This window comes from Solanum lycopersicum, chromosome 9 (genome assembly GCF_036512215.1).
Source record: "Solanum lycopersicum chromosome 9, SLM_r2.1".
Taxonomy (NCBI): domain Eukaryota; kingdom Viridiplantae; phylum Streptophyta; class Magnoliopsida; order Solanales; family Solanaceae; genus Solanum; species Solanum lycopersicum.
The window spans coordinates 48,993,917-49,010,647 of record NC_090808.1 but is presented as its reverse complement, the minus strand read 5'-3'; the positions used below and the strand labels follow the sequence as shown (position 1 = coordinate 49,010,647).

At 35.0% G+C, this 16,731-nt stretch overlaps 1 protein-coding gene across 1 annotated transcript in view; it reads right to left on the bottom strand.

The window, feature by feature from the left end:
• Positions 1 to 15,891, bottom strand: part of LOC101266665 (N-terminal acetyltransferase B complex auxiliary subunit NAA25) — a 48,385-nt gene extending 32,494 nt beyond the window's left edge. The window contains exons 1-9 of the mRNA XM_004247002.5: positions 15,362 to 15,891; positions 15,167 to 15,285; positions 15,008 to 15,082; positions 8,542 to 8,635; positions 8,319 to 8,437; positions 7,272 to 7,342; positions 3,335 to 3,476; positions 3,078 to 3,253; positions 2,460 to 2,662 (exon numbers count right to left, since the gene is read on the bottom strand). Of these exons, the coding sequence (XP_004247050.1) occupies positions 2,460 to 2,662; positions 3,078 to 3,253; positions 3,335 to 3,476; positions 7,272 to 7,342; positions 8,319 to 8,437; positions 8,542 to 8,635; positions 15,008 to 15,082; positions 15,167 to 15,285; positions 15,362 to 15,665 (1,303 nt within the window). The 5' untranslated portion in view covers positions 15,666 to 15,891. The remainder of the gene's footprint in view (positions 1 to 2,459; positions 2,663 to 3,077; positions 3,254 to 3,334; positions 3,477 to 7,271; positions 7,343 to 8,318; positions 8,438 to 8,541; positions 8,636 to 15,007; positions 15,083 to 15,166; positions 15,286 to 15,361) is intronic.
• Between the last annotated feature and the right edge of the window lie 840 nt (positions 15,892 to 16,731).

Here is a 16,731-nt window from a genome sequence, read left to right as displayed (position 1 = left end):
CACCGGTGAAGACAACTTCCAGTGGTGGGAGGGGCACGTGGAAGGTTTTCTGCGGTGGGAATTTTGTGGGTTATGGTCGTGGGAGGTCAGGGACCCTATGGTGGTGTTGGTTTTCACACAACACTAATGAATACGGGTTTGACGCATAACATCCCTAGAAAGTCGCCGAGATTTGATGCACAACAAGCGTTTCGACCTAATTTTCTTTTATTAAATGTTTCTCACCAATGCTCTGATTCAATGTGATAAATATGAGAGAAAAATATTATTGATGTGTATCTACATTATTACACTAAGCCTTATTTATAGACACTACATTACAATCCTTATCCAAGTAGTATTCTATATACTTTGTGTACTGCAAAAGTTTTTTTTTTTTACGACAAGGGAAACCCGCAGTCGCTACCCTTTTGGGTGCACGCAGGGCAAAACTCCGCTCCTATGCAATAGCTCGCAAACCACATAGGAGAGGTAACCCGTAATAGGCGAGCCTGGTGCAACAAGCTGGACCCAGAAGGCAAACCCCTTGCTTTCGCTGGCAAGGGGTTTCGAACTTGAGACCTCCAACATGGAAGTCCCAAGCTCAAACCACTGAACCACCCTGAAGGGTCGCAAAAGTATATTTTATGGCTATAAAAATAAGTACATATTAACTATCAACATACTCTTCTTGTTTAAAGTTGAGTTATTTCATTCTCATTATTGCATTAGTTTTTGTTGACCTATCTAATTTACCCAAAAAAAAAATTTAATTGCATAGCTGAAAAACTCTCACAACTTTATTTAAGAATAAGAATAGGAAACTTGAAAAATTTTGTGGAACAAGAATAGAAAACTTGAAAAAATTTGTAGTTAAAAAAAAAGATAGAATGAAAAGGTGCTTATCGTGTCTTTTTCATATAAGTAACAGCCCTTCAGAAAAATTACCAACTTTTCAAAAATTTCACAACTCATCGAAAAAGTCAAAACTCTACTAAAAAAAAGTCACAACCCTACGGAAAAGTCAGTACACATCAATGTGAAAAGGTACCTGCTTTTAATGTAATATAGCGTAAATAAATATAATATTAAATATAGAATATATACTAAATTGAGTGTTCTAAGGTAGGTATTGAAGTAATTTTACATTCAAGTTAGGAAGTTAATGCTTTTAAGGTAGTATAGATATATATATACAAAGTTACCTGTTTAAAAAAGATATATTTCTTCATTTTTTTAATCAATTCCTCATATTCCATGATAACTGCTGCCCTCCTAACTGTCTCCTTTTCTACTAAAATTCCATTTTAGAGAATTGCATCAAGTTCTGCCATTTTTCTGACAGTTTCTTCTTCTGTGAGACCACATTTGCATGTTCGCTCGTGTACACAATCTACATTATACGATAGAACTATTTTGTTCACCATTATGGAAACACCAAAAACTGAGTCCACTTTTCTCAAAACTTAATTTATCGAACATCGTATTTCTTCTCTGTATAGAGAATTTCTATAATAACAATTATCTAACATTGTAATTCTTCTCTCTACAGACAATTTCTATTATATTGATTTGGTAAAGATCTAAACGCACTCACATCCATGTTTTTATCACTTGACACACAAAAAAAATCAAATGTCCTTTTAAACATCATCGTAAGTCGTTGAGGGACTGTGTAAGTAACATAAGTGGAGAGAACACATGCCTAATGTACCGGTGTAAGAAAAGATAATTTTGAAGTGAACTGTGAAGCTACAACCTCTTCTAATAAACATATACAAAAGATGAGGTCCAAAAACTCCCTACCTTTTCATACAAGCTAGTACCTACGAACCCCAACCACCACTCCACACACAATCCTGCCTGTGAGACCATTAATAATGAGGTGGAGAGAGCTAGAGCAAGCATGCAATCTAGTTCGACCTCCACCAATAACCTTCACTATACTCTATTCCCCTCTACTTCATATCAGTTTCACCTTAAACTCCTATAATCACCAAAAGCATAGCCCTTGCGACTTCAAAAAGAAACGACCCTATCATTGATCCCTCGACTATCAAAAACCTCCGTATATCTACTTCCCCATTTTTACTTGTTGCACACTGCCCAGAATAAACAGATACTGACAGTCTGCATGCAATCCAATCCGTATCGACATCAACAGACTGTATTTTATTTTTCAATGCCTATTCACTATGGCCCCTAAAGCTTAAATTCAAGTCTTGCATGAAACAATTATTTCAAAATGAATCTACTTCAAAACATATCTACAAACAAAACTAGAAAAAAAACAAAAAGTGCGTTCCTTCAATTGATTCAACAGAGAAATGCACTAGGGTGTCAGGGTCAAACTGTTTCTCAATATGCACGGATATCAATTTATGCTTCCAATTATGTGTATTTGACCATCCTTATATGTAAACTTGTCTACATTTTTTACACCAATATGAATGTAATGCATCATTAAGAAGAAGATATACCATTAATGGAAAGAGTGAGCATGCTGCCAACAATATTTTGGATTTTGAAGACAGTAATATGTTGTCCAAGAGTCTTTCTGGGATTAGTTGGAATAGACTCACAGCATTCCCTCAGCTTATCCAGAAGTTGTGTCCTCTTATCAAGATCCAGAGTGTGTACAAATATTTCAACATCAGAAGCAAAACAAGCCAAATGCCCATACCTGCGGATCAAAGAGGAAAAACTCAAGGATAATATTAAGTTAATAGACAAGCATAACTACGCAACATCCTACAATAAAGCAGAATACATCCTTGATTTCAAACAAATCAGCAATATGGAATAAGTATGACCAAAAGAGACCCTGCACAAAGTTATCGTTCATCGCAATAGTCAAATAATTTCAAGAAAAACTTAAACGACAGAGCAGCAATCCAACTTAAACTCTATAATTCACAACTCAGATTAGTCTAAGCCGACATCCATGGTATAATGAATTCTAATACTACTCGCGATCATAAGGTAATGAAGCAGTTGTGCGTAATAGTATTCAAAAAAAATTATATTACATTATCTAGAGTTTAAAGTTCAAATTAGGAAAGGGAAAGAAGGAATACTAGAAGAACGATAGAAGCTACCTCAAAAAATATTGTACCAAAGCCTCGACCAACTTATCTGCATCACCTTTTCCATGTAGAAGCTTTCTTCTTTCGATTTCAATATTCGCCAAGTAAGGACATCTTACAGTATCATTACTAGCTTCTTTTAACAATTTCTGTACAAGATATGATGCATTTGATAGGCGAGAATCGAACTGCATTCAACAACTTACATGAGTCAGAAACTATCATAAAACTTGAAGATAAATAAATTACTAAGAGATATTAGTAATTACTGCTTCATCTGTCAAGTGAGAAACTTGGAAGTCCATCAGCTTTAGAGGATAAGTAGACTCATTGTTTTCCCCCTTACACAAGCTACTGTCATCCTCCAGTAAACAGCCAAGATAGTGGAGGAAACACTCCCAATCATCGGGGCTGCCAAAGAGTTTAGTGTTACACATACTTTTGTGATAAAACAGTGGTAAACAAGGACAAAATTACTTTATACTTGAACAAAAAAGAAGTAATATCATTTGGTTTAGCTCCTCTATTCATTTTGAGAGTAAGTTCCAATGCAATGCTAAGGGCATCTCCAACCCAATCCTCTATTTTACGCTCCAAATATAGAGTTCTCTATTTTTCAGACAACTCTATCCCTGTTCTCTATTTTACTCTCTAAAAAAAATTCTCTCCTTAATATTATATTGTTATTTCTATTTCATTCTTATTTTCTTATTTCATAATATAAATCTTTTATTTCTTTTTTCCCAAATAATTACTTTGTATAATTTTTGATGTGATATAAAATTATACTTTATTCTAAATTTTTAAAAAACATAGATTGCAAGAAAATATAATATAATACATAAATTGGAGACAAATTGAAATAAAAGTGACATACAATTACATAAACACTCAATTTTCAAAATCATTACATTGCTCCCATAAATGATCTATTAATGCAGTACGGATCTCAAAATGAGCATTTTAGTCCTTGATTATATTATGTCTAGCTAAAAATTATTCAAATCGTAGATTTTCATCTACTACCATTTCTATAGTTGGAGTTGGAGCCCTACGGCATATTGAATTGGTGCATTGAAATCACACTCATCCTCAATCATCATGTTGTGCAGTATTATACATGAAGTCATTATATTATGTAGCACTTCCTTTCTCCAAAAACGTTATGATCCTGCAGTAATTGCAAAACATGGTTGCAAAACTCCGAATGCACGCTCAACATCTTCTCGGCACGATTCTTGCTTCATCATGAAATATTTCTTCTTTTGGAATGAAATCACGAATAGTTTGAACAATTATAGACCATTTAGGACATATACGATCAGCTAAGTAATAACCCATATTGTATTCTTTTCATTAAATAACATAATGGGCGGGAGATGCAATATCGCTAGCGAGATAGGAAAATAAATGTGATCACTCTAAAACATTAATATTGTCATTGGTGTCAGGCAATCCAAAATAAGCATGTCATATATCATGAATTATATTGTATTGTTATCTTGAATTTAAATTATTATGTAATGTATTTTATAGTTATCTTGTATCTAAATTATCATATCATGTATTGTACTTTTAAATTAATTTTTTCATCGTACCATTTTAATTTTGTGTATTCTTCATAATGAAAATTTAAAATAATAAAATTTTACTATTGATGAAAATTAGAAAAAAAAATTAAAAATACTATTAATTTGAAATTTAAGTAGTATATATCAAAAAAAATTAAATATTATATTATATTTAAAAAAGAATTATGAATATTAGATATTTATTAATGGAATCGTATGTAAAATAATATGTTAATTAGAAAGTAATAGAAATAATAATAAAATAATGAAAAAGGGAAATAGAGAGTGAATAGTAGTTCTCCAACTCTCTATAAATGGAGAATAGAGGGTAATTTGGAGGTGGGTTGGAGTGCCCATTCTCTATTTTACTCTCCAAATATAGAGAATGGAGAGTAAAATAGAGGTGGTTTGGAGATGATGTAAAGCTTTCAAACTGACCTCGGTTCTTAAGAAACTAAGCATGTACCAGGTGTTACAGAAGAACATACCAATGAATGCTAGTGAGAATCTAATATGTTGCACCAACACTGAAGAAGACAGTCTGGTTTATATCTAAGGGAAATAACCTGCACTAAACCAGGTTTTGGTGTCTGGCAAAGGGGAAAACAATATCAAAGCATCATTTGGTACCAGACCAATATGCTCAGGTATAAAAAAAGATACTTCTAATGGGTAATCAAAGAAAGAAATGCTAGCCCAAGTTACTACCAATACAACATAGATGAGTTCATACTGCACATAGAGGTCCTCATTTTTCTGTGAGATTCAAAATGTTAACAATACTTTTGGGGTTGTGGTGCTGATAGACTGGAATCGCAACTGCAGAATACCATCTTTTACCCAAAAAAAGTTAAAGAAAGACAATACATCCTCCACCAGCTTAAATGAATTAAAATCATATCAATAAAGCAGAAATTTGGTGGTGGAGGAACTATTGGCCTTTCTGTACTTCAGTTACTCCAGTTCTTGAAACAGGCAAAGCAATCTTATGTATAAGGCTGAGATGTGCTGCCTCTCAAGGTTTTAAAAGTACCCTTATATATTAAATAGTTTTATAAGTTCCTCGATACAAAATAAATGTTAAGGGGATAACAACTATATCTTTCATAATAGGGCTTGTTTTACAATTAGGGAAAAGGCATAAATGCCCCCGCCCCCCAAACCATGATCGGAAATCCACAGATACACTTTTTCTTTGCAGGTCCTATTACCACCTGAACTATTTTAAAATGGAATAATACCCCCCCCCACCGCGATGTTGATGTGGCATAGACAACCAAATGAGTATCCCACTTGTTTATTGCATGCACTTCATATACATTTTAGCATTAATTTTTTTTCTTCTTGTTTTTTCATTAAAGCACATTTCTCTTTCTTAATTTTTGAATCTTTTTTCTATTCCCTAATTTCTAAATCTTTTATTCATTTCAACGGCAAATTTCCTCCGCCAAGCGAGATTAGGGGCTTCAGAGCAGGAGCCTAGACCGGAGATGGCAATCAAAAACCTCGAGCAACTCTTCTCAATTCAATTGTTCGAGGCTGATGGTGTAACCACTGAAATGCATTGATTTGTTTGTTGTTTGGCTGGATTGGTATAGGTTCGTCAGTGGTATTTGTGCGAAAGAGGTGGAGGAGGTGTTTTCCAACTATGGCTCGGTTTAACAGTAAAGTATGGTGGTTTTAAAGGGAGAAAACAGAGAAGATCTAGAGCTCTGTTTTTTCGATTTGGAATGGTATGGTGGTTTCCCATGATTTTGAAGGCTGAACAAGATGGAATCTAGTGGAGGAATGATGGTTCAGGTCCCGGTGAACAGTGTCATTCCCTTGTGAAAAATTATTCTTCCCTTGCTCTCTTCGATCATTCCCTTTTTCTTATTCTGTGAAAGAAAAAATCTCCCTCATTGCCTATTCTTCGAAACCACTCTAATTCCCTATTATTAGAGTGGAATTCATTTTTTACACTTAATGTATGCTTTTTCAAGATTGAAATTTAGTGACTTTGAAGTTTCTTGGTTATAGTTGGTCATGGGAAGAAAACGATTTAATATAGGGAAAAGAGGATTAGAAGATCAAGCAGTCCAATTAATTAAATCTAATTGTCAGATTTACATATGTGTGTGCGTTAAAATCGTCTTAAGCTTTGTAGTTTGGCTGCTGATTCGAACATGGCATTGCAAACAGTGTTATACACACTTCTTTTTTTTTTTTGATAACGCACTTCTTTTTTCCTTTTTATGACATTAAACTCTGGGCCAGCTAACCCTTGTTGAATCCACCAAACAGTTTGCTATGGTTGACAAAACACAGATGTAGGGTAATCATTGCCAGAGAGACTGGAGAAACTTGGCTCCACACTGACATTAAGGCATGTAATTCCTGCCAAGCCACAGCAACTAGGTTCATCCTTCGTTTCGGTAAAAGGCATCTATGTTCAAATAATGTCTCTAAGAAAATTTACAAAGTCAAATTATCTTTTTAATATCTCTCAAAATTTCAGAAATCAATGCCACAAATCATTCAAGAAACTTCAATGTGCAACACCTAAGAGAGCAACATATACAAAATTCAAATGACTACAAGTTAACACACGAACAAACAATGAATATGAAGCAATCAGCATTTTCAAATCACATACCTTAGTTCTAAAACCTTCTGGAATATGCTGGCTGCAGCAGCATAATCACCCCCTCTAGCAAGAAGCCTCCCCTGTCAACTTGAAGTCATAGAATGCACATTTAAGGAACGAAAACAATGTTCCCCAGAAAATAAAGGAGAGTACCCTAGGACTAATGTGCCACTGCAATGAAATGAATATCCATCTACAGAATAACAAAGTGCTATGCTTTCAAGACACCTCTCACCTAGAGTCTGACACCAAAAGCAAAAGTTAACTACATTGAGGATTAACATATCTATTCATACTTTATTTTATTTCCATAAGTGAAGATGATATTTACCGAAACCTTACACAAATTCTTCCTCGTTGTTCAGCATTCAACCATCAGTGATCCATGTAGCAATCATGAGTCCTAAATATGCAGTTGGGTCTTCTGCTTCAACCAGAACTCTCTTATCTCATTTTATACAATAGAGGGTCAACCATGTTATATGACTACAACTTCCCCAAACTTCTCCTGAAGTATGTTTGATATTTACAATCTAGGTTCAAAGTTACCATGTTAAAAAAAAATTGCGACTCTAGGTTTATTTTGGACTTTTTTCATACTTCTTTAATATGTTGACTTTATTATAAAATGATGAGATTGTTATCTGAAATAAGCCCTGATAACAGACGCTTTGACAGTTGTAGAGAAGCACAATTAGCGAGAGAACTGCACACTCCTGAACCAAGGTTGCACCCATTCGACATGAGAACCTAGTTCCAACTTTTTATAACCCAAGAAATCCTCAAGAGCCAGTGGCGCATGGTTCGAAACGCGGTAGACAATTGGCCTCACCAGGCTTTTGTCTGTGGCAGAATTCGAAACCATGACATGCCCTAACCCTAACCTACACAGCAGTTGGTTTGCTCTTACAACTCTATCTAAGCCCCAGGAGCAAAGGAATATCCTCAAATGTAAAGGAAATCGTCCTTCCTCTTTCAAATTTACTAGTCATTGTTACTACTAGTTAACTTAATCAATGACAAACAAACGAAAGAGTAGAAAAAGGCAGGCTGTACCTGTAAACGTAGTCTATCAACTTCGGTCATTATAAGAGACCCAAATTTTCCAGTAAGAAGTTCCAAGGCATCTCCATATTTAGACTGTTGCTCTAATAAGGAAACATATACAACAAGAGCTGTATAAAAGCATGAAATGTTTCAGTAGATAGAACAAGGTTCAAGCATAAGAGAGCACCAAGCCTGATTACTCATGAGTTATGGGAGAACAAACAAAAAGCACCTTCCGGTTCATGTAAACTATGAGAAGCAATGTGCTTCTTCAGCAGGCCTTCTGCTAAGAGTAATAGCTTTTCTCCTCCATTGCTACAGAGAACCTATAACAAGATGGAAGGAATATGAGAAATTATCATTCATAATGTTTAGTTGAACATCAGAAAGCTGTAACAAGATAAATCATTACAAGTTTCAGGATTTATACACTGGAATTAAGAAGATTTAGGGGATCAGGAACTGGCACATATACTTCAAAAGTATTTATGGTGAGCATGGACGGACTACAGTTCTACTACTTTCTGCTGAAGATCAAACCAGCAAAATCAGAAAAAGGCACTACCAAGAGTACCATGACAGAGAGCCATGTGTGGCAATCAACATGATAAGTCCACAGCCAAAAAGCAATAGAGGAAGGATGAGAGCAAGATAGGAGCAAGGGTGTAGGGATCGAAAAGGGAGAAAGAGCTGTGATAGCACATGATTGGAATGAGTGATTTTTACTCCAAAGATGTGTGACCTGACTTTGACATAGTCATCCTCCAATCATGAAAAATATTTCACAAACACTGCTAGAATTAACAAAAAGTTGCTTATTTTTTTCTCCTGCATAACTTAGAAGGGGCCTCAAACTCGGACAACAATAGCTCTGACATGGAATACAGCATCTATGATATTTTGATTAAACAGGAATGCAGCACATATGATGAAGTGCCCATGCATGCATACAAGACAGATATCTTCCCAATCGAAGTTGTTTCTTTCTTAATAAAAGCACCGTCTCTGCTCCCCCTCGAATAATATTACTTAAGAGCACCATCGGGTAGTTTGTTCAAGGAATTAAGCCAGGTTAATCAATATCTATATTGTATTTAAAGCACAAAGCCCTTTAGAAAAATGTGTTCACTTTTTTTACCCATTTAAAAAATAGTATTTTACTTGGAAATATAGGCCTATGCCAGCTGGATATGGTGGAGAGTTGACAAATCCATCAGAAAGATCTGGAGAATGATCCCAGCAGCCATATTTTATAGCCTATGGAAGGAGAGAAACAGCAGATGTTTAATGGAATATCAACCTCTTACGGCCCCCTGTCAAGTTAGTTTATTTGGCTGGCCCTTTTTTTGTCACAGTGTAAACAGTGTGGATGACTTTTTGGTTTTGGTTAGTTCCCTATCTCTAGTACAGTAGAGTAGTAGGATACCCTTTTGACCGTTTCGCAGGTATTTGCCAAGCAAACTCCATATATTTCTGTTTTGGGGCAGATTTCTTGCACACTGCTTTTGTAACTTTGCATCTTCTTGCCCCCAAGGCCTAGCTCGAGTGGTAAAGGTAGAGGATTTGTGACTTAGGTCGCAGGTTCAAGCCCCACACCACACAAACCCGAAGCCCAGTATTTAAGTGGAGAAGGTAGAGGGGCGGGCCCATTATCCAACGAGCTTAGAAGGCTGTAATTGGTCCAAATGGCGGATCGCAGACAAATTTCTCCGTCGTCAAAAAAAAATTGCATCTTCTTGATGCTTTCTGTTGAAATATGAGACCATTTCATTTAAAAGTTTAATCTATTAGAGAGAGCATACTTTTATTATTTATTTATATCCTCAACACGCCCCCTCGCGTGCGGACCTAATTTTTTTTCATGGGCCAAACACGTGGAAAAAATTTTAAATTTTGGGTGGTAGTGAGATTCGATCTCAAGACCTTTGCATGCTCTGTATCATGTTAAAGTGTGATCATCTCATCAAAAAGCTTAACCTGTTTGAGAGAGCACACTTTTAGCATTTATTTATATTCTCAACACTTTTTCATATCATTTAATTACTTTACCAAAAGAAAAATAGTCATTTCATTATTTTACTAATATATATTAGGACTTTGAGATCAACAAAAAATTTACAGTCCTTTGATTTCCTTACTTAAACTACCTAAAAGTAAATTTGAATTTGAAGAACTATTTTGTCTAGGACATTATTTGGGTTTTTCATGGAAGGTGTCCCTTAAAAGTAATTTTTCTGAGTTTAAAAATCATATTGCCAAGATGATTTACACTTTCAGTGAAAGTTCTTTGGCCTCATGATCCACTTGTGTGTCAACCTTAGATGCTGTGAAAATATGACACCTGGTCCTAACTCAATCCCAAAAGTTAGCTCATAAGGGAAGGATTACCCAAGTCGATATAAGGAGACCACCTGTCCATTCCCAACCAATGTGGGACTTTTACCCACTCTAACAACCCCCTTCACGCCCAGACCCGACTGGATTGTGGACCGGGAGCCCAAACGGGGATGGACCTCGCTCTCATACCACTTGTTAGGACCGAAAATAAGCAATTGTAATGCGGAAGCTAGCAAAGCAAACCTTGAAAGACCACAAGTAAGAAGAAAAACGAGAAACACACCAAAATAGACAAATTTAACATGATTTGGTCAATCGACCTACGTCCACAAAGGACATGAGCAACCCACTGAGATTACAAAATATAGAGTGAAACAACCTCAACCAATTAATTCGAAATAAGGGAGGTACACAAAATTATCCCCCTAATCGCAACTCTCAAAACCCTAGGACTACATTGTGAATGCTGATTAAGTTACAGAAACAAGCCTATATTTATACAGTCCTAAAAGCTTTCCTACAAGAAAAGGACTACTCAATATATTTAAACATTTTTCTAAAAGGAAAACCTATTTATGGTAAGAAATTAGGGCAAATAAAACCAACAAATCTTGCCCCTTTGCCTGAATTGCTAACAAAATAAATTTGTCCACCTTCTTCACATAATCTTTAGGATCTTCCATTTCTTCTCCATAATCCCCTCCATCACATCTACGTCTCTACACAGAGAACCTCTCTCTGAAACAGTTTCTCCAACAAAATCTTCATTATTGTCAAAAAGGTTGCGGCTAGAATTACACCCGCCAAGATGAAAACCTACATCTTTAATCTGGTTCAATCATTAGACTATCTAACTGCTAAATCTAACTCAATCATTGAATCTGCATTGACACCATGTAAAGATACGACACCTGGGCCTAACTCAACCCAAAAGCTAGCTCATGAGGGGAGGATTGCCCAAGTTCATATAAGGAGACCACCCATCCATTCCCCAACCAATGTGGGACTTTTACCACTCTAACAGATGCCTTTTTAAATTGACGGAATTGAACAGTGCCATATTTTTCTAAATGCAATTCTAATTTTCTACTTTTGGGAAATGAAATTGTATATCTTGACCTATTTATGAATTGTTTGTCAATCAATCAAATTTTCTTTTGTTCACCTATGAATCTTGCCAATTGATCGTTGTTTTCTCATTGAGCCAATATTTTTTGCTTGTAATCCAGACAGAAGCATATGTTAGGTAAACCTTTACCATCTATGTTCTCTTAATTTACCTTTTATATACATTATATATATGCCTTATTCTTTATGTACTTTATTAGGCATACTAGATGCTCTATAGTATTTACATAATTTATGTGAGTACTCCAAGCATGTCCATATAGTTCTGATGATCTGTTTTTTTTATGCAGTAAATAATTCTATTAACATTTGGGGAGACACCGTATACAAGTCGAATACAAAAAAGAAACGACCCTACACCAAAATATAGTTATCAACAAAAGAAATTTAATCCTCTACACAAATTTTGGGACCTTGTAAGTACATCAAAAAGAAGCTAAGGACAAAATACTACACTGCAATTTTACATTACTTTCCTTCAAAGGCCCTCCTTTTTCTCTCTTTCCAAATGGCCCACGTGATTATGAAGGGTGCAATTCACCAAGCCCTCGGGTGTCTCTTCCCTCTTTAATGAATCCAACCTTGCAAAGCCTCTTCATTGTACTTGGCATGACCCAATGCCTCCTAAACAAATTGAGGGTCATCCTTTATAATCGACTAGCCACCTTACAATGCAAAAGAAGATGATCTACACATCTGCCTACACTTTTACTTATGAAATGCCAATTGACATAGGTGATTCTTCTCTTTCGCAGATTCTCTATTGTTTAGATCACACCCCTTATCACTAACCATGTAAAGAAACAAACCTTCCTCGATTCACTATGGATCTAAATGGGGTCGTAGGGGAAGTACCTTCCACTCTTCCTAGCAAACACTTAAAAAAATATTAATAGCAAATAATCACTACTCTCCCAGCACCTCTATATATCTATAAGTTTTTTTTGTCTCTAATCCGTCAAAAGCTCTATAAAATTATGAAATTCTTAAATCTTCCAATCTTGAAGGTTCCTACTAATCATAAGTCCTATTGAATAACACCCCATGAGACCTACAAATTTGTTGGACTTTCATCCCTCTAGCATGAACAACGATATAAGTACGGAAGGTTTCCTTCAACTCCATCTCCCCTGCATTACTTATGTGCCAACAGCTAATCATGCTTATGTCCCCAACCTTAAATATATGTATACAAAAATTTCCAATCCATTCATGATACTCCTCCATAAACCACACCCAAAAGGAGTTACAATGTTTCTAGTCCTCCGTCCAGCATCTACTGTTCCATATTTTTTCTCTACTAGCCCAATCCAAAGAGCAATATCCTTCATCCCAAATCTATAGATCCACTTCCCCAACAGGGCTTTATTGAACACCTTGAGATCTTAATGAGTACCCCCATTCATTTAGAGATGTGACAACTCTCCAATTTACAAAGTGGAACTTCCTAAAGCCTCTCGTTGAGTCTCATAGGAAGTTACGTTGAAGTCTTAACAATCTTTTAGTCTCTTTGTTGGGGACCTGCAAAAGTGACATAAAATATGGTATGAATGTTAGAAAGAGTGCTTTTGATCAAAACTTTCTTACCCCCTTCTGATCTACACCTCTTTTGCCATCCCTCTATAGCCATTTCTAGACTTTATTTGCGAGATATTTATACGACCAAGATTCAAAAGGGGGTATAAAACTGATTGTTATCATAGAATGTTTGCCATGAATACTCATGATGTTCTCGCCTCAGGTATGAGATCTAAGGACATTTGTTGTACATGTTATTTCTCCTGCAACATGGCTTTCTTTTATAGACATGGTGAAAAATATAGGAGAAAAATATTATTGACTTAGGTATCTATAATATTGCATTGAGACCTTATTAATAGAAACTAAATTACTCTTTTTCCAACTAGGACACTATAATACAATCTTCTTCTAAGTTAGATCCTATATACTATTTCAATTTCTATTCATATTCTAAGTAGGATTGTATATATTATTCTTGTTTCTATTTCTACTCGTAACACTCCTTCTCAAGCTGGTGCATAGAATTCATATGTACCTGGCTTGTTACAAATGTAATTACTGCAAGGACTGATGAGGGGTTTGATGAGATATTTGCAAGCTGATCACTTAACATTACAAAATTGACAATCAATCTCAATGTGCTTAGTCTTCTCATAAAATATGAATTTGATGCACAATGTTGATAAAACACAAAGTGATGTTCGATGAGATATTTGCAAGTTGATCACTTAACTTTACAAAATTGACAATCAATCTCAATGTGCTTAGTCTTCTCATAAAATACTGAATTTGATGCATAATGACGATAAAACACAGAGTGATAAATTCCTAAATTATAGTGTTGAACTTCCAAGTCAAACTTGAGAAGATTGTTTCAAACCATAGTGTGACCTTATGCAATCCTCACAAAAGGCTACTAAACTCCCCTGAGCAACAAAATTAGGTGGTTGCATCAAGTATCGTATGTCATATTTTCTTGTTATGCTTCTCCACGTTCCAATAACAATAGGTAAAAGTGTTGTTTAGTATCTTGATTTGGTGCTAAAGTGAGAAATACAAAATATATGTTGTCTAGCACGAGGATGATGGATGTTGAGCTTTTGACTAAACATTTGGTTCTACCTTTAGAAGAAAGATTTAAGGATGAGGAGTGTTGACAACAAGCAACAATTTTGGAATAACATTATTGGGATAGAAGAATCAATATTCTAAAAAATTGATAAAGTCAAACTTGTGAAGCATCTTAAATACTTCTTATCATTCTTCTTAAAACAGCAGTGAAATTCATCCGCTAGAAAGCTTGATCCCGCTATGTAACATTGCGAGACAATCCAACTTGAATGAGTGAAAATGTTTATTTTCCCACATTTTCACAAATCATTCAACTTTGCGTTTGTGAGCTTTGTAAAGCATAACTGATCACAATACTCTAAAAGGAAGAATTATGTGGTAAACTGACCACCAACATAAAAGAAAAAAAATACGATGTAACCTCTTAACATCAATATCTGCACAGAGCAGAATGTCTATGAAGACCATACCCAATTAGGTATTAGTTGATTTCTTGATAGACTTGCTTCAGCATACGATTAGAATTAGTTTTTGACCTAAAGGAGACTTAAAAAGGAAGACCAGAAAACAAATAGAAGCAAGACCTGAATTATGTTTGTAGTGGTGGAGCAAAAGTAATGAAAAAGAAGTGAAGAGAGAACCTGCAATTGAATGCTGCATACTGCCCAAAGCAGGAACCTTTCTTCACCAGCAATCTTGTACATTTTAATAGCTATCTACAAAGGGTTAAGAAATTAAATGTGAGGTTTGACTTTTGAGTTACAAAATGTGAACTGTAGTTGATAACAGATGGTGCAAACCTGTTGTTGCTTGACAAAGGAATATTCACGGACATAGCAATTGAAGAGACCCATCATTAGATCCAAGTTGTTTGGAAATTTGGCGTAAGCATACTCGTAGCAATTTGTGGCCATATCCACTGTGAAGACAGATTTAAAAATATTAATGAGAGAGGAATGGATGGATTTGAGTGGACAAGGAGAAAGAGTACTGACAGTGATCAAGTCGTTGGAAGACAATCTGTAGAGTACTGAGAGTAAGATCATCAATCAAGAGAGAGTCATTAGTGTACAAAACGTCTTTGGCATTTAAGGAAACCGAAAATGCTTCTTCAAATTTACCCATCCTTTCCAAAACCAAAGCTTTAAGTGCCAGAGCATATGGAGAATTCGGGTATTTGGAAAGAAGAGTGGTGCAGTGCTTCAGAGCATTCTTGAACTGCCGAGAATCAATTGCATCCCAGATAGGTCGAACTCTACGCTCCGGTATTCCACCCGCTAAACCCAACTTTGACGCCATTCCACAAATTCAATCCTCAATTCTGATGGATGTTTTCCCTTTTTTTATCAACGAATTTCAGTGTCGGCTACACACCAGAAGACCTAATCCGTCCTCGTTTTTATTCTTTTTTTTCCGTCGTCAGCTACTTCAAACTTAACAAAACAAAACTACCTTTCATTTATTTTTGGGCTCCAAACTCATAAGGTGCAATATTGTACAAAATAACTATAAATAGTCCAAGGATGAAAAAAAAATAGTCCTACTACAAAATTTAAATGTCATATTTGGTTGACATGTTTGGGATAGCTTATCCACAATTTATAGCATAGTAATGGGATAAGTTATTACATATAGATGAAGGAATAAGTCATCACACGATAACTAACCCAACATAGTTTATCCTGATATAACTAGTTTCCAACCAAATAACCAATCATAGTTTAAGAACATTGAAGGCTCTTTTTCGTTAAAATAATTTTAAATTACAATACTTCACATGATTGACTTAATTTTGAATTTCATAGTAAATTAAAAAAAAAAGGTTAAGTATATATTGTCTATACTCCTTCCTCCCCATCACTTCCTATCTCTTCTATTTTTCTCTTTGAATCTTGTCCGCCGATTTTTTAAAAAAAAATAATTTATGAAATAAGAGAGAGAAAATGATGAAAATAATGATGCATTCATATAGAAATAATTAGTGCAATAAAAGATTACTTAATTAAGCAACTATAAAGGAAATTGCAATTCTTTTTGTGTGTATCCAAAATTCAAAATAAAATAATTAAAATAATTGTTTTTCTTATCCCTGCCATCAACCCACCATAACAACAATATAAATTAAAGAGTATAAACATGTGAGTTCATTTTAAGTTTGAGACTCGGATATCCTAATTAAGAATAAGATTTTAAAAAAAGAAGAATAAAATAGGGAATGACCAAGACATTTGGATAATTTGTTAAAAAAGATTATATTAATAAAAATAATAATATTTTTAGATGGACAATTAGTCGGTGTAGTATGGATTTTTAGGTTGATCCCATTTTTTTAAAAAAAAATCAAAGGTTGATTCATGGATCCTTT